Source organism: Lampetra planeri, unplaced genomic scaffold, assembly GCF_965212315.1.
Source record: "Lampetra planeri unplaced genomic scaffold, kcLamPlan1.2.h2 scaffold_987, whole genome shotgun sequence".
Lineage (NCBI taxonomy): Eukaryota > Metazoa > Chordata > Hyperoartia > Petromyzontiformes > Petromyzontidae > Lampetra > Lampetra planeri.
In genome coordinates this window covers 1-17,767 of record NW_027615809.1, presented here as the reverse complement: position 1 = coordinate 17,767, position 17,767 = coordinate 1, and the positions used below count along the sequence as shown (strand labels likewise).

General features: G+C 46.8%; 2 protein-coding genes across 2 annotated transcripts; one reads left to right on the top strand and one right to left on the bottom strand.

Moving 5' to 3' along the window:
- Window positions 1-721: 721 nt before the first annotated feature.
- LOC144742327 (amyloid-beta A4 precursor protein-binding family A member 1-like) lies at window positions 722-6,205 on the top strand. Its single transcript, XM_078624801.1, has 12 exons — window positions 722-817; window positions 1,389-1,541; window positions 1,975-2,014; window positions 2,216-2,361; window positions 3,023-3,055; window positions 3,209-3,295; window positions 3,448-3,651; window positions 3,936-4,115; window positions 4,561-4,773; window positions 5,454-5,573; window positions 5,811-5,951; window positions 6,134-6,205. Exons 1-12 carry the CDS (start codon window positions 722-724, stop codon window positions 6,203-6,205), a joined length of 1,485 nt encoding a protein of 494 aa, XP_078480927.1.
- A 1,201-nt stretch (window positions 6,206-7,406) lies between these two features.
- Window positions 7,407-15,761, bottom strand: LOC144742326 (tight junction protein 2-like). Its single transcript, XM_078624800.1, is given in 27 exon segments — window positions 7,407-7,557; window positions 7,632-7,717; window positions 7,834-7,911; window positions 8,202-8,393; window positions 8,494-8,598; window positions 8,742-8,966; window positions 9,076-9,176; window positions 9,324-9,534; window positions 9,616-9,695; window positions 9,772-9,867; window positions 9,949-10,136; window positions 10,226-10,445; window positions 10,674-10,782; window positions 10,869-11,019; window positions 11,105-11,189; window positions 11,263-11,393; window positions 11,585-11,696; window positions 12,616-12,769; window positions 13,004-13,107; window positions 13,324-13,520; window positions 13,552-14,063; window positions 14,065-14,115; window positions 14,241-14,297; window positions 14,299-14,322; window positions 14,324-14,345; window positions 14,543-14,667; window positions 15,705-15,761. Coding segments are annotated over 27 exon segments (3,612 nt in total). The 5' UTR covers window positions 15,750-15,761.
- Between the last annotated feature and the right edge of the window lie 2,006 nt (window positions 15,762-17,767).

The window sequence follows — 17,767 nt, the reverse complement described above, 5'->3', positions numbered from 1 at the left end:
GAACATGACACACAGGAGTGTAATGTGGAATGTGAGGAGAAATCACTGGATGTTAAAGAGAAGGACAAAGAATTACAGTGGGCAGAAGATGATGGAGACCAGTTCTCCAACACAGCTTCCTCTCCCTGCAGCCATGGCAACATGCAAACAGTCAACAACATAGGAGATACAGAGATGGTAGCTCTATGTCAGGGAGAGGTGATGGATGACGTGGCAGATGTTGCAACTCAGGAAAGTGATGTCACTGACCTATGCTCTGATACAGAGAGCACAGCCTCGCTCAGTGTTGACAGACCTCTACACAGCCCACCACCACTCCAGTCACCTAGTCCTTCTTCGTCCCCTGAAGTTCCAAATATCCCCCAGCTCGATCACTTCAGTGAGGATGCCGACATTAGCCCAGTGCCCGATAACGACCTGCTGCCTGACCACGTTGCAGATTTTTCTGAGTCGTGTTCTCCATCTCACTCTGCTTCTTGCTCTAAATATTATCCTAAAACTTATGCAGACTTTTATATAGAGTCACACCAAAAGTCATACCCAGAGCCTATCGATGAGTTGTACTCAGAGCCAAAATCTCTTCACGCCTTCTTTCCAGAGGCACACAGAGAATCTTGTGGGCTGGTCGGTCAGACGACTGAATCAAAAGAGGTCCATCGGGAGTCAGTCACTAGCCAGAGACAGGGGAATGTTCATGTGGAGGCTCCATCTGCCCTGACCGATGGCGCTCATCCTGTTCCAAGACCAGGACAAGACCGAGCATCACAGCACTCCCCTCTGGACTGCTCTGTCGGCTCCCGCCTCCATCACTATGATGGTCCGTCTGATGGAGAAGGGGACAGAGCTGATCAAACTCCTCTACCCAAAAATTGTCAACAAACACTGACACAAGCAGATAGCCGAGCCAAGAGTTCCTCATCTGCACAGATAGGTGAGGCCCATGATGCGGTGGGTCTCACAGGAGAGGAATCTATGAACGTCTCAGGAGATGCCATCAGCCTGGCAATAAAAGACATTAAGGAGGCAATAGAGGAAGTTAAGACTAAAACAGTACGCTCCCCCTACACAGCAGACCAGCCTGTGGAGCCAGTATGGGTGATGAGACAGGAGCTCAGCCCCACAGACGACACACCGGCCCTGCAGGAAATATCTGGTCATGTGAGTAGGAATGGTGCCTGTATACAGTGTTGGATTTATCTACACTGTTCAAACACCTTTTCTCTGTTTCCTCCTCTCAGTTTTCTCCTGAATCAGCATCTGAATCCCTGTCGCACTATGCCTCAGTTCCAGTTCCTCCTCCAGTCAGTGCAACTGAGTCATCCGGAGCCATTCTGTTGCAGCATCATCACCAAAAGCAACATAACCACCATGGTCACCAACCCCACCAGTCTCAGCAGAGCACGAGGCAGCAGTTTGACACGTCGCTCACACGCATTCCGCCAAAGCAGCGTCAACACAATCACCCAACACGGCAGATGCAAAAGCATCAGCCGCAGCAGCCATCGCCTCATGCTGAGCTGCAGCAGCAATCCATCCACGAGGTTTGTGCCCAACGCCTCACGTCTATGTATCAGGAGAATGGACCGAACCTGACACAGAACATTGTGGGTGAATGTAATGTCCTCATCAGTTCTAGTCAGCTGTAGTTACTGGTTCGGTTCTTTGAAACAATACATCCACAATCCATATGACTGAACATTTAGAGACTAAAGTTCCCCTGAAACAAATTTGATTGCATGATGCAGTTCATTTGTACCAGTATCACATCATGGTGCAACATACGTAAGAATCAACTTTAGACCTCACATTCCCTAAAAAGATGAGAACAAAAAACCTGATGGATGATCAACCTCACAACAGCACAGGTGAGGTTTGGATGTTACTAAACTTGTGCTGTGCGTTACGCTGCCAACAGATTAACCAGATTCCAGTGAGGAAGGAGGTTGTGATTTTTTTGTGTGTGTTTTTCTTTAGATTCACAGATCGCTTCCACAATTTCCCACATTTGTGGACGGTAAGTGTTTTCATACATGTGAACTTTGAGTAATCAACATGGAGACACAGTGTTATAAAACGTTTCATAGCGTCTGGCTGAAAACTCAGGAGGAACTCAATCGTTTTTTCAAGTCTGCATAGATAATAAAAGATAAGAAAATATTTATTGTGTTTGTATTGTATATGTATTTGTCTAACAAATATCGTTTGTTTCATGCAGTTCCAGGACCATGTGACCCTGAAGACCTTATTGATGGCATCATCTTTGCAGCGACGTACCTGGGCTGCACTCACCTGCTGTCAGAGCGGACGCCCACAAAGAGTGCTCGCATGCAGCAGGCGCAGGAGGCCATGAACCGAGTCCGGGTGAGAGCAACTTTCTATGTCTGCGGCTGATTTTTGAGAGTCTTGCTGCCATGTGGGACAATGAAGAACCCATAGTCTGAGCAAATAGATTTATACGTTCAAATAAAATTGTCTATAAAATGAGGATATATGACGCAACTGTAAGTAAATAACAGAGGCAGATGTTTTCATGGTCAAACACAAAGTGTAGAATCGTTCCCTTCAAGTCAAATCACTGAATTCATATCAGTTCCTCTTGAACACGCTCACAGGTTTGCATCTATTGACAAGGACATGTTTAGTCACAGAGCCATCACCACGTTCACATTCACAAACACATCCTCCACTCATGAGCAACTCGTCAGCTCCACTGGATGTTAGATAAGCATCTCTGAAGGCTGCTGGAGTCTGGAGATCACACGTCTACTGATGATAGCCTGGATTTCAAACATCCAAACACCACACATGCCAGCTCCACAACGTCAGCACGAGACAAAGAATAACCCCAATCTACAACAAGACGCAAGAGAAGGAAACATTTCTTATTCTGGGTCGCTGACGTCACATTGATGTAGAGCAAACTTTGGATCACGTTTTTTACAAAGACACCTGACAGCTAGCTGCTAGCAGAGGCGACACACGCACACACTCTTGCTGAGTCTCTGCTCTCTCTTCTTCGCAGGCTGCTCAGAAACAAACGAGAAACAGGAAGAAGGTAGTTCTTTGTTTGATATGTTTCAAGTCAGACTCAATATTCAAAAGCATCATACCTTCTTCATACCAATGACAGCTGTGATTTTTGTGTGTGATGACCCAGACGTTTTGTTCTACAACCTCTGTGTTCTGTCGTTGCTCTGTGGTTGTACAGAGTCCAGACAGCGAAGATCCATTGACCGCAGAGGTGGATCTTTTCATGTCCACACAAAGGATTAAAGTGCTCAATGCAGACACGCAGGTACAATTAGATCATGGACTTTCCTTAGTGCAGAATTCAGAGGAACACACATTCTACAAGTCACCAAGAAAACTGAACTTACTGCTGAAAACAATGTTGTTTTTTCAACTCATCAATGAAGTGAAAACCTGGTACCTGTTTCTGTCCACCAGGAGACTATAATGGACCTGCCACTGAGGACCATCTCCTATATAGCCGACATCGGTAACATGGTGGTGCTGATGGCCCGAGGTAAGATGATCCGATCCCACAGCGCACAGGAGAACCTGGACCACACGTCAGAGGAGAGAACTGCTCGCCTCGACAGCGACCGACGTCTGTATAGGATGATCTGTTACGTGTTTGAGTCTGAAGACGTGAGTTCCATTCCCAACGTATCCCTGCTGAAGCCTAGTTGGATCATTAGAGAACACTGAAGAACATTAGATGAGAACAGTACAGAACATTAGAGGAGACAAGAGAATGCTACAGAACATTAGGGAACAGTTGGGAACATAAGATAAAGCAGATGTTTTTAACCACCAAGAAGATGAACCCACTGCTCGAGGAAAAACAATGAACACTGCGATCCACCAGAATGTCAGAACAGATAGAACCCTAAGAAAGGTTAGACTTCAAAAGATCTGTGTTTGTCCATCAGGCTCAGCTCATAGCTCAATCCATCGGTCAGTCCTTCAGTGTCGCCTACCAGGAGTTCCTGCGGGCCAACGGCATCGACCCAGACGACCTTAGTCAGCGCGAGTACAGCGACCTGCTCAACACTCAAGATATGTACAATGACGACCTCATCCACTTCTCCAAGTCAGAGAACTGCAGAGACGTAAGTGAGACCTTATCGTCTACAACATTTAATCTTTTCTAGAATGTTCCACAGTGTGTTATTGCACATGACAATTATTAATGGACATAAAAAGTTGGACGTGGCCTTCAAAAACTGGGGTGAAGGCACATTTTGATAAATATTTAAAAGGACAAAGCACTGAAACTTTTCTTGTTGCATCTGTCTGCTCAGGTCATTCCATTCTTTCAAATTGGCCAAGGCTTTGAGCTTTGGCTCTGCGTTGGCCAATATTTCATGTGGGTTAAAAATGTGAATCTGAGACGCTTGACTTGGTAGCCCCAATGACACTTCAACCCCCGGCCACGTGTCAGCAAAGTCGGTGAAGGTTTAAACCAGATCAATTGAAGCGTGGAAGGTGGACAAGATCTGTACACATCAACCTGCCTTTATCCTTTGACGAGTAGCTGCAAATGTTCCTTGGCAGGTTTACATCGAGAAGCAGAAGGGTGAGATCTTGGGTGTGGTCATTGTGGAGTCAGGCTGGGGCTCCATCCTCCCCACCGTCATCATCGCCAGCCTGATGCATGCTGGTCCTGCTGAGAAGTCTGGTCGACTCAACATCGGGGACCAGATCATGACGGTTAATGGGACCAGTCTGGTGGGTTTACCGCTCAGCACCTGCCAGAGCATCATCAAGGTACATTCACTCATTTCCTTTGTGTTCATCCTCTTCAAAGCTGAAATAAAAGAAGAGAGCAATCAGTTCCTACCTCATAACTTCCAGTACACTGTAGCAGGACTTTCTTCAGTAAACCTGCCAACATGTAAAACCAAATAGTCCTGGATCAATAGAAATAAATCAGGAGAAAGTGTAACTTTCACTGGTACATAAAAGTCATCTGTGTTTTTCTGCAGGTTCATTGTTAATGTGTTGTGTTTTTCACAATATTAACAAATCTTTTTCCTGGCTTAAAAATATCTTCAAAGAATAATGCTGTATTTAACATTCATGGTTCATGAGAACAATAATATGGGACAGTTAAAATCAGCCCTCTGTTTCGTAACATTTACTCTTGATACAGTAACTTACTTGTACAATTACGATTACTGTAACTTACTAATATTATAACTTATCAATAATGCTATTCCGATTCACAACTCTGCTAAATTTAGCACACTAGTGACACACACACAAAATTGGTTGTACTTAAACATCAGTTCCCAGTCACCAACAGCGCCTGTAATGGTGGTGTTATGATATAGCACCTTACTTACACACAAAAACGAAATAAATAGCGGGGCTTGTTTTTGAGTGACGATCTTCTTGTCCTTGTGTTGTTGCTACCTCCATTCCAAACTTTTTTTTTTCTTCTTCAGGGTCTTAAGTCCCAGAACAGTATTAAAATGAACATTGTCAGGTGCCCCCCCGTCACCATGGTGCTCATCCGCAGGCCAGACCTCAGATACCAACTGGGCTTCAGTGTCCAGAATGGCATTGTGAGTTCCACCCCCCCCTCCCCAAAACCAGACACACACACAAACACTCACTGGCTCTCACTCTCTCAGGAGCACTGTTATGAAACTGGTATGTAGCTCAGAGAAAAGAAACGTTCATAGAAATCGACCTTTCAAGAAGAAGACATTACCGGAGCGACCACAGTGAATTGTTTGTTCTTATTTGTTGCCGTGAACGTCCCACACTGGACACTGTCTCCACATTCACTGTGAACATAGATCTGCAGCCTGATGCGGGGGGGGATCGCTGAGAGAGGCGGTGTCCGTGTTGGACACCGCATCATTGAGATCAACAGCCAGAGCGTTGTGGCCACAGCTCACGAGAGGATTGTTCAGATCCTGTCCACCGCCATGGGAGAGGTAACTTCTTAATGTCATTCAAAAAAATACTTGCTAAAAGGCATGAAGTTTGGCACGTTTCACAATAAAAGCTGTTATGTAATGATCAATGAAGCCCCTAGGGGGCCAAATGGATGAAAGTGTTTTTAGCATTGTGTTGGAAGTTAAGATCCAGTCAGAGCAACTTCCTGTCTCTGCTGCAGATCCACATGAAAACGATGCCTGCAGCCATGTACCGTCTGCTGACGGCACAGGAACAACCCGTCTACATATGAGCACTCGTCTCCTTCCACCATCCAGCTCTTCATACAGCTTCATCCTCACCGTGTCCTGGAAAATATCACATGACTTGCCTTAATCCTTACAGCTCTGTCAGGTCCGGTGTGAAGGCAGGCATTTTCTGTTCGACCAAAGATTCTTTGTTCGTTTTATTGTGCTTATTTAGCTGAAGACAGTAAATGTTACCTTTGATTAAATAGCTGTAATATCTGAATGTACTCTGATGTTGGACCTGTTAGTTTTCATGGAAACGTATAACATTAAGATGCAGGGGAGGGGAACACGTACTGTAATGTTGAATAAACGGGAGAAAGAACAGGTGTAATTCTTGGTTTGTGTCGTCCCACAGAACTCGAATGAATCACTGAGGCACATGAAACAGTGCAACGTTGTTAACATTTTCAAATCAATCCTCTCCGTCCCGTGAGATGAATGTTGTCACTGCTGAGTTCAACTTCCGATGTCTTTCACACAGACACTGTGTAAAAACATTTATTTGAAGTGTCCGATGTGTAACATTACAAAGTCACAAACCAACTAATTTAAAGGAAAAAACATGATTGTCGACACACTGAGGGGCTGAATGTTCAATATCAAAGCAGAAGTAGAACTGTAAGTACAGAAGTACTGTCAGAATAGAAGTACAGTTTCAGAAGAACTATTAGTACACAAGTACTGGGTACAGCGGAACTGAAGTACATGAGTCCTATCAGTATTTAAGTACTGTAAGGACAGAAGTAATATAAATACAAATGTACTGTAAGTACTATGAGTAAAGAAGTACAGTCAGTACAGAAGTACCGTCATTTTCTCACTTTTGACCGTTTTTGACCCTTGACCGTCTTGTTGTGTTTATTTCAGGGAAATATGTTCTTTCAGAGCCACAAGGCACATGAATGCGGCTTCTCAACATACAAGCGTCCATTTGTGGAGATGGTTGTTAAATCAGATGGGAGGAGGACATGAACGAGCCCTGAAAGAACCTGAACAATAGCTCATCACAGTGGGCAGCTGCTGAAGTCTGAAAACGAATACTCAACATGTTCTCCAAAAGGCTTTTTACAAGAAGAAGCAGCTGAAGGAAGCTCAGTGAAAACTAACACTGTGAACACATGAATGCTGTGAAGATGCTGGTGGAACAAAAAGTTAAAACACGCTGAAAACAATCTGCTGTCACCCCACTGGCGCGTCCTGCAACTACAGTTCAGTGTCTTTGTACTTCTGGGCGTACCCTCTCTTGGTCTGTTCCAGCAGCTGGCGTCGGACCTCAGCCTTGTCCTCCTCGCGTCCTCTGTTCTCAGAGAACGGAGGTCTAGGCTGAGTTGGAGGCTCGGGAATGGAGCTGGAGCTGATCACACACACACACACACGTTTAACACCAACATTTCTGGGTCACAGACGACAGGAGGTGCAGGCTCTCACCCAATTGGCTGAGGACGGTTAAGGTTGGGCTTGGACACTTTCACTGGGATGGCGTAAATATCCGGATGCTTCTGGGCGATTTCCAACTGAAAGGAAACAAATGACGCGACAACAACATCAATTACCTATTCAACTGAATTGTTGAACGCAAAAAAAACAGAATATCACTATCTCTGGGTGAAAATAGTGACAAGTAACATACTCGAGCGTTTTCGGCCTCCTGCAGTTCTAAGATCCTCTGTGCTCGAGCCAGGTGGTCCATCTTCTCAAACGCTTGAATCTTGAAGAAAGAGAATTCACTTTTTTCCTTATCAAGTCCGATATATAAAAGGGAAGATTCATGGAAAACAATCAAATGGACAAAAAGTGAGTGAGACAATTCACAAGTGAAAATGTTCACGGATGAATAGTTCAACACACAACGCTTCTTGTGGACATTACCTGCTCACCCGTTTGCTAGTTCACATTAGAAGGAAGAAGAAGAAGGAAGCGGAACAAAGACGAGTGAGAAATCAAAGGCTGAAGGGGAAATGTTTCCACTGCAGCAGGAAACAGATGTCTGGACGCTACCTTCCCTAGGAAGGATTTGTTGGCCGGGTCATTGTCCTCTTCGTCCGCTGGCTGGTTCAGATGGGCGGCGCTGGGCTTCAGGGCCACAGGGGGGGGTGGTGGCTTGTTGGCCCCAGCGGCATCACTGCTGATGGTGCTGCTGGAGTGAGAGTCGTAACTACGGGCCGAGTCCGTCCGAGTTTGGACACGTACCTGGCAAGGAAAGGTCATCAGGACTTCAGCAGACCGCCAGACGCAGATGGTGAATTTCTCAGGTCACAGGATGGGGTGGGGGGACAAATGGGGGGCTCACCTGTGGAGGTTCAGGGACAAACGTAGGGGGGGGGCTGGGCTCTCTGTTCAATCTCTCTCTGCTGCCTGACCTCCTCAAACGAGCCCGAGGTTCAGGGTGGGATTTCTACACATACACACACAGGGCGGAATGAACTGGATGATGAAAAAAAGACAGACACTCATCTCCTAGGTCACACACCTTGCCGAGACACGCCAACCCACCCCATTCACACAACCCTTTCAGACACGCCCACCCCATTCACACACCTCGTCCGTCAGCACCGGCTCTGATGATCGACTGATGGCCGAAACGGCCTGAGGCTCATCCAACGGCTCGTCCAGCTCGTTGTCGGTGTAAGCTCCGCCTTCGTCAGCCGTGTCCTCATAGTCACTCGTCAGTCGGCTGTCCATGCTCAGATAGTCCGCGCTCATTGCCGACAGGTAAGACATGCGGTCATCATGGAGATCCAGGTCCTCCTCTGAACCGTCCAGCTGCAGCAAGGACAGAGAGAGACGACGTCAACAATGTTCAAATCAGTGTGTGGACTGTCGCAGGCCACTGGGGGAGTCAGACGTGACGACGTAGTTTGTGGGATCTCACCTTGCCTTCACACACCCACACAGCTCTGTCCTGCTGCTCGTGGACGGAATCCTTCACACTGCCGTACCAGCTGTCATTGGCTGAGTTCAGGTCAATAATGGCTGAATGTGAATGAAGAGAATCATTTCAGACAGAGTCCAGTCGGCTGATTCGTGTTCATTCCATGTGCGTGATGGTTCGGGTGATGACCAGCTGGTTTCTGTCTGAGCTGAAAATCCCTCCATAACCTTCACGGGAAGTACAAGTACCGGTGAATAGGTGTGCGCAGGTCTTCCTCAGCTTCACGGCCTGCTCGTACAGTTTGCGAGCGCTGCGGTTGGATCCTGGGAGGAGGCGGTTCCTCATCGTCTTGACGCCCTGCTTGGTGTCTGGGTTGAGGAAGACCACGATGGGGTACCACTGCGTGTAGTTCAGGGTGTCCACTGCTTTGGGAGTCACATCCAGCAGAGCGTGGCGGTCCTGAGGACACAGCGGGCAGATGTTAGATGGTGCAGTTGGTGCTTTTGTTGGTATCCTTTAGTTTTTTCTAGATCAGCAAACCTGCTCAATGATCTGTCGAATGGTGTTCAGCCGAACCACACCAGAGGACTTCTCACTGCCTGCGTCCTTCGGCTCAGTTTCTGGACAAGAATCATGTCATGAATAAGTATCGTTCACAAAGCAGATTGGAACGTTGGGACGGACAGAAACACCTACTGGCGATGACAAACTCGCTTGGAAGGTCACTGGCCAGTTTTTCATTCACAGCATCAGATATGGGTCCAAAGATGACCACAGGTCGTTTGAAACCAGCTGGAAAAACAAAGAATGGTCAGCTCTGCACATGTGGAATGGTCACAGAGAAGCAAGCATCTTCCATTTGTGCTTTGTCACCTTCTCTTAAAACCACCCTCTCATAAGCCGGGAATCGTGTCGTCACTGGAGCTGCACTCAGATCCTCTCGACTCTTGCGGAGATCTTTCTTCTTCGCCGCTCTTTGCCCTCTCAGCCGCCAGAAGTCTCCTCGATCGTTGCCAGATGCAGCTCGTGCGGCGTTCTGGACATTGGCCATTTGCTCTGCTCTGTGTTTTTTAGCGCACAGGAAGACAACACATTCCCATCAATTCCCCACTAGGTCTGATTGGACATTTCGTCAGGACCGAAGCATCACCTGCTCTTGTTGGGAATGATTCCCTTCTCCAGCAGCTGGTGTTCTTTGTTAGTGCGGATCGCCAGCCAGTTGCCCAGCTTGCCGTCGTACAGTGTGTCCGTCACTTTGAAGATCTCTCCTCTACTGAACGGAAGACTCTGAGGAGCCTCCTTCTCATATTCAAAGTGGGTCCTGATGAAGAAAGAGTCTCCTCTGCCAGACGCTAAAATGTCTTTATATACTGAAAAAGAACGCTGAGTCATCTTTCAGTTTGACATCACAACAGCCCAAACCGACTCGACTCACACCTTCTATTCGGACATGTGCATCATTTCTAACCGCTTGGTCATGTTCCACTGACCCACAGTTTATACACATTCATGGTGACAGGACTCAATGTGTGTGTGTGTCTGTCTCAATGTCCAAAATAGATCAGAGATTAGACCACGTCCCTTCTGCAGATAACTACCTTCAGGTTTGCTCTGAGCAAGAATGGTGATGTCTTCTCCCTTGGGAATCTCCAGGAGGTAGAGCACTGCGTCTTCACGGATCATTCCTCTGAAGTCCATGCTGTTCACCTGACACAGAACACGTCGCAGAAAACAACCTGAGACACGACCAGAGCCTGTGATTTGCTGGTTCAGGACGTGTCGATGAAGCCTACTTTCATGATCTGATCTCCAACATGGAGACCCTCCTGCTCTGCTGCGCTGTCCTCCTGAACACCAGCTATGAAGATACCAACATCATTCCCTCCTGCCAACCTCATCCCAACACTGTCACCCTTCTGGAAACGAATCATCACTGTGTTCGGCCTAAAAATACAGGTAACAAACTTCATATATGTTTCAGGAGGAGAATGAACGTAAATGAGGTTCAAATGTGTGGTATTTCACCGACCCAAACACTTCCTGCTCCTCCTGACTCGGTTTCAGCGGGACCTTAGGGGGAGCATGAACCTTTGATGTCAAATTGACGGCAGCTCCTGTATAAACAACGGCAGCCATGTTTGTGACGATCAGTCAAGGACCAGTCAAGGAACATTGAAAGAAGTTCACCAGCTGATGTTTGCAGATGCGGCGACTCCTGCTCGGCCAGCAATGGCGCTGTTTCATCTGCGGCTCTATCGGGAACATGCAAAGGTGTTGGCAAAGCAGCCAATTTAGCCAACCTGTCTGGTGGGTCCTCTCTAATGACAAAAGAACGCACAGGTCAGAACCATGATCACAGATGGATGAGGAAACCTGATAACATCTACTGACGATATTTCTACCACTGAACCCTGAGTAGAAACTAAATGTTTGGATTAACGCAGACAAACATTTAGTGTCTGGCTTGTGACACATGAACATCAGGCAGTGGCCTTCATAGAGCACATACCGGGGCTTCTCTCGGAGCCTCTCATTGGAGGAGTGCGAGGACAGGTCCGAGTGGTGCCCGCGCCGGTCGTCCTGTGGCGAGTAGGACCGGTACGATTCGATCTCTGAGATATCTGCAACACAAACACCAACCGTCACCCAAAGTGTCTGCGGGAATTTGCTTTGGTCTCATCTTCATCTTTACATCAAGGATGGAAGACCAAGAACAAAATGTAATTTCTCCTCGACGACGGGGTGTAATTATATAATGTGGCTTTGGCACGTTCCTGCGAGTCCACAGGGCGATGACGGAATCCAAACCCACCAGTACAGATGAAGGTCAGAGAAGCCCAGACTGCACATGTTCACGCAAAGGACCTTTTTTATATAGATGCACTTTCAGGGAGTTAACCCTTGCAGGGCTGAAATCCTGGCTCCCACGCACACACACACGTAATTATTGTTCTGAGATTTGGATCAGCTCACACACGGCTGCTGCAGTGTGAAGCTAACATGATGAAATTCAGTCATAGCCAAACGCAGGATTACGGAGCTAGATTAAATCACTCTGACAAAGGCGGGTGGACACTTTCTCGCTCGCACGCACACACGCAAGCACACACACAAAAAACAACAAAGTGGGTCACAAGTCCTCATAATATTTCACCCTCCCTGCAGACAATCCACTCACACCACTTAGTTCCTGTGGTCCTGACCAATCACAGCACAGCGTCTGGTCATGTGACATTAAAACAAGGTATATATTGTATGTGTGATGATGGTTTCTTGTGATGAGCTCACAGTAAAACACAGTCAAAGATTGAAAATGAAATTTGGAAACAAAAGTAAAAGCTGAAGTGTGAGTAAAACCTTTATTGGATGAGGGGAAACAGATTCGATGGACAAATACAAAATAGGAACAACATTTACATATTAGATTCTTATGTAGATCAGATGTCATGGGTTTATACACAATGGTGATGAAGCTCATTGGCCATGTGTGTCTCTACACTGGATAGGACCTGCTGCTTGTCAGTTTGGACGATCTCTCACCATCAAGCTCCGAGTCGCTGTCGACCATCGGCGGGACTCGGATCAGCACCTGCTGTCTGTCTCTCTGCACCACCAGCTGCAGTTTCCCACGGGACTTTTCAATCAGCTTCCCGGCGTCGCTGAGAGACAGGTTTTCAGTCACGGTCCCGTTAATCTAGGAGGACGAGAAGACATGTGAAGGTAAACGGTACTGACATTCACAACCAGGTGCAGGGCAGTAAAAATGAGCTGAAAAACGTTTTCCATGAATAAAAACTTCTCAAGTTCTCAAGTAGATGCTGATCATTTTATTTGCAAAAAACTGCAGCGACACCAGCTGCTGCTCCATCATCGTACGCCGACGTCACATCAAGAACAGTGAAAGACTGACTATTGAGGAACACTCCACCTTCAGAATTATGTCTCCTTCCTGCAGGTTTCCATCTCTGTTGGCAAGTCCTGTGCTGGTCATTTCTTTGATGAAGAGCTGGCTGCCCAGACGAAGGCCGTACTCTGAAAGGAACGAGTCAAAGTAGAATGGGATGGTTGCCATAGATGCTTTCAGCTTGGACACAGCATAGATTCATTGATCACAACTCAAGACAAACACTCAGTGTAGCAATGCAGAGGAAACAAGCTGCTTTGTTTCCTGAGATTTACTCCTTCACACTCACATCTTACACACCCACCCTTGAGAACGGACGTTCCGCTCGCTCTAGTTTGTCTCACCCTCGTTGGGACGGTTCTTGAGCAGCAGCACATTCACAGGTTTCTCCAGGGGATCCAGGTCCCGTGACGGCCGTGCCAGTGGGATGGGTAGGACGGCAGGTGGCAAGCTATCCAGATGCTCCCTGCTCCCACTTTGCTTCAGTGGCTCGTGATATTTCCTTGGATCACTGGGGACGCGTTCGCGTCCTCGTTCAAAGCTGGGGTTGCAGCCATGACTGCGTCCCGGGCTGTGGCTTGTCATGCCTGTAGCGTGAGTCTGGGCTGCGAGCGCGGTCCAGGGCACGCTCGCTGCGGTAGCGTGGATCTGGGCTGTAGTCCCGGTCAAGGGCTCTCTCACTGCGGTAGCGCCGATCGGGACTGTGGTCTCGGTCTAATGTGCGCTCACTGCAGTACCGTCTGTCTGGACTGTAGTCTCGGTGAAGCGTGTGCTCACTCCTGTGGCGCCGATCTGGGCTGTGATCCCTGTCCAAAGTGCTACCTCTGCTGCCGTCTCTCCTGTAGGGCTGGTCAGGACTCAAGCCTCTGTCTCTGCTCCTACCCCCGTTCCGGCCGCTCGTAGTCTCTGCCGTAGTTCCGCTCACGTGTTTGTAGCCAGAGTCCACGTAGCCTCCTCCACCTCGCTCCCTCTCGGGGCTGTGGTCTCGTCCTGGGCCGCCGCGGCCGCTGTAAACACTGCGGCCATCCTGTTCATAATTGTAATCTTCAGCGTAGTCGTTGTTGAAGACTCTGTCATCGGGTGACCGCAGGACGGTTCAGGAGATTAACTGGAACTTTCCGTGGCCTCTTCACAGTCTGCAGGAGACAAAGGCTCATGCGTTGTTTAAACTCGATCAAAGTTCTGACAGAAACCTGAGCCAATAAACAAACATTCTTAAACATGACGATGCAATAATGTGCAAACAAAACAGTCAACTTACAATCTTAGCTACTTTGCCACATTTTCGGAGGGTTTGGACTGCAAAGGAATGAATCACAACCGTCCATGGCGACGGCGTTCACCCTGCACCACTTCGTCATTCTCACTGACAACACACACAGACATGAGGTCACATGACAACAGAGGCAAGGAACCGGTTTCCCATTCCCAAACAAGATGAGGACTGAATGTATGGAGATCTGACATGTCACCCACGGAATAGGAAACATGACCCCACAAGCCACCGTCTTGATGTTCAGTGAGCATGCCCAGTGTGCAGAAAATAAAGCCGTTGGTACGCACAACAACAAGCCATCAGCTGGTCCTCCCTGCAGGACGTCAGACACCACGATGGACATCTCTCCGCTTTCCTCGTTCGGGTTGTCGCGGCCCCCTGACACTGCTATGCCAAAGCCCATTTTTGGATCCTGAGAGAAAAAAAAAATCAAGAGCAGATTGAGTTCAAATCATTACATACTAAAAGGAAGTGAATCCAATGACAACAAACTGGATTTAGCTGCAGACTTTACCAAATCACAACACAGTCAGTTTATGTGACTTCACAGGGTAGGACATCATATCAAACTTAACATCTGGGTTCATTCATCCATACATGTTAAAGGGTTAATGCTAAGTTTTTGGACTAATGACTGATGTCATGTCAATGTGAATTTCTTTTGTGAGATCAAATAAAGTATCTGTCTATGTCATCACCAGACTCTGGGAACCAGCGAGAACAAAAATGTGGACGTACGAAGCAGGGGGACAGCTGGCTCAGATTCAGGTGAACGCCTGCAGCAGAAGAACTCAGCACTAAATCTGCTTCTCTGGCTTTGGTGAACAAGACAATGAGCTGTTTGCTCTGCTCACATATTTACACTGAAACACGTAATAACATCAATAATGCAACAATCAGCCAGTGTGATAAGAACAACAATCGACCCTTCACTCCACAGAATCATTCAGTCATTTCAAAGCAGTGAAACTGGGTCAGACCGATCGTCTTCTTCTGTGGTGCCTGTTGGATCAAAGACTTCATACTCGACTTATATTCAGGCAACTTTCTTGTTGAGGTGTTCCACATTCCATACAGAGCCTATATTTCCCACAGTAAGAACACAGTAACTGACCATAGCAGCTTTGAAATAAGACAGGAAGTCTGTCATTTTAAACGCCAAAACAAGCAGGATTTAGTATTTTTGCTGAATAACTTTGTGAAACATTAATCATCAGTACCACTCTGAATTTTAAGAGCTTGATACAAACTCAGACTTTCATCCACTTTCATTTGCAGTAAATTTCACTCTAACGTTCGAGTCCCCTGATGGAATCAAGTTCTTCACAGCAGCACGTGCTGATAGTGTTCTCCTTTCTAACACGAGTACCTGCACATCTCATTCATTCATCTGGTGCTGACAGCACCGTGTGATGTCTCATTGCTTCACAAAGTGACGGGTGGACTCACCCTCTGCAGGGTCACAGTGTACTGCTCCCACACAGTCTCCTCCATCACGGGGTTCTGAAACAAAAGATGAGCAGCGGTTTCATTGCACTGAACACGTTAATAATGCATCATATGATGTAATCACTTCACCAGCCTTTGCTGTCACCGCACAAGTAGGAGCTCTAAGAAGAACAATGATGTTCAAACTAATTCCACTTCTTCGGTTTGTTTAAATACCACCATCTGTCATGGGTCAGTGAGCACTGCCGAAAGAGTTCATGACACAGGAGCCGACTAACAATCAGCCAAATAAAAAGGCCAGCTGCAGAGAGGGACTCACATGGCTCTTACTTCTTGACTGAATGCTGAGTACAACCACAATGACCAAGAACGGACACACCAGAGGATGCACTGCCACAGATGAGACCAGGATTTCTGCTCATCAGGTTTATGATGCTGCTTCGCCTGCTGACTTTCAGATTCCCACATAGAAACTGACATTGCAATAACAGTCACTCAGAGGTGATGGTGCCACACAAAATACAAAAAAAAAAATACAAAAATTAAATGTTCGACCCCAAATCCAAATTCTTTGCAACTGGTTCTTTATAGTTTTGTTTCTGTCCTCCTGCATCACCTGGGATACTTCAAATAACAATGTTCAAACACAGAGTCATTCAGGTTCAGGGGTCAGACACAGAACGTATCAAATCTGAGCAATCACTCACAAGTCCCTGCAGGATACGTATGGTCTTGACCGCATGGGGCCCATTTCCTGTGCAAGCTGAGGACAGTCTTCATGGTCGGCGTTCCACGTCTCTCCCCCGCTCACCACCAGCGGTGCTCTGGCAGCCTGATGTGCGCGCCAGCCTCCTCCATGCCCACAGCTGCACAACCACCAGCTGCTCTCCCTGCATCTGCCGCCTTGCCTGCTTTGACGTAAGAGGGATTCTGCTGGCCTACATTCAGCACAAATCCCATCGTCTGCGGACAGCGTGTAAACACACACACCCCGGGTGCGCTGGCAGATCACATCATACTGATGTATGTGCAGCTGCAGAGACTGAACCTTAGTGCTGCAGAGTAAACCATTTGGGACTGCAACCTCTCAGCCCAAACACGTGAGCTGATTCAAATCCTTTCACCCACTGCAACTTTGCCAAATACACTAAAACCACCAGCAATCCCCTCACATACCTTCGCATCAGGAGGGAAAACAAACATCAGCTACACAGAGCAGCCGTAACAAACCTTCCAGCTCATATAACAGGCAAAGAAACGTCTGGGAGCAGTTTAATCACACAGCTTTTGTGCTGCTGTGTGTGATCCGACTGTGATGGCTGGTTGCAGGCAGGACTGCTGGATAAGTCCTTGTCTCCCAGGCGGTTCTGTACGTAACAAAACGCAAACATTATTCCACTAATACAGAGGGGAGGCTGAAATACTGTGTCAGTCTGGCAGGACACAAAACAGAGCTTATAAACTGAAGAAAAAGTTTTCGTATACCTTGCTTGTTGTTTGACCTGAAAGGCATGACCTGAAAGAAATGTTTGATGGATTCTGATGGAGACATATTTTTAAGTGTAGCAACTGTAGCAACTATACAATTGTCTGTTAATGTACTCACTGTAATTAATGACATAAATATGAAATGACGGATTCTTTGTCTGTCTATGCTTGAAGAGCTGCATTGATACGATAAACATAACCAAATGCATGTGTCATTTCTACTTAAAATAGCATGTGTGATTTATTGATCATCAGATCCAATTCATTTTCCCAGGTTGGATGACTGACATGGTTGCTGCAAGTATGAAGCTATTTGTGAAATCCATAGAATATTGTGGCAATCTTAGGCTCTAACTTCCAGGAAACTAAGCTCTGTGCACCACTCCTTTTCAGAAAATGCACTATTTTATTATGCTCTGAGACCAACTAACACAGGAATGCCGGGAGGTCATTACCCAAAACACACAACCTCACTTATGTTGTCAAAGTGCTTATTTCCTAACTGCCATTATAAACTAAATAGATCAATGAATTTAGAAGATAATCAATGAGGCAGTACCATTAATAACCGCAAA

What these genes read in the sequence shown, in the direction of transcription:
- LOC144742327 (XM_078624801.1), top strand. Translation starts at nt 722, where the DNA reads ATGGCGCTCATCCTGTTCCAAGACCAGGACAAGACCGAGCATCACAGC. An exon ending in AGTCAGAGAACTGCAGAGAC is followed by an intron (nt 4,116 to 4,560) that starts GTAAGTGAGACC and finishes GTTCCTTGGCAG; the next exon opens with GTTTACATCGAGAAGCAGAA. An exon ending in TCAGTGTCCAGAATGGCATT is followed by an intron (nt 5,574 to 5,810) that starts GTGAGTTCCACC and finishes CTGTGAACATAG; the next exon opens with ATCTGCAGCCTGATGCGGGG.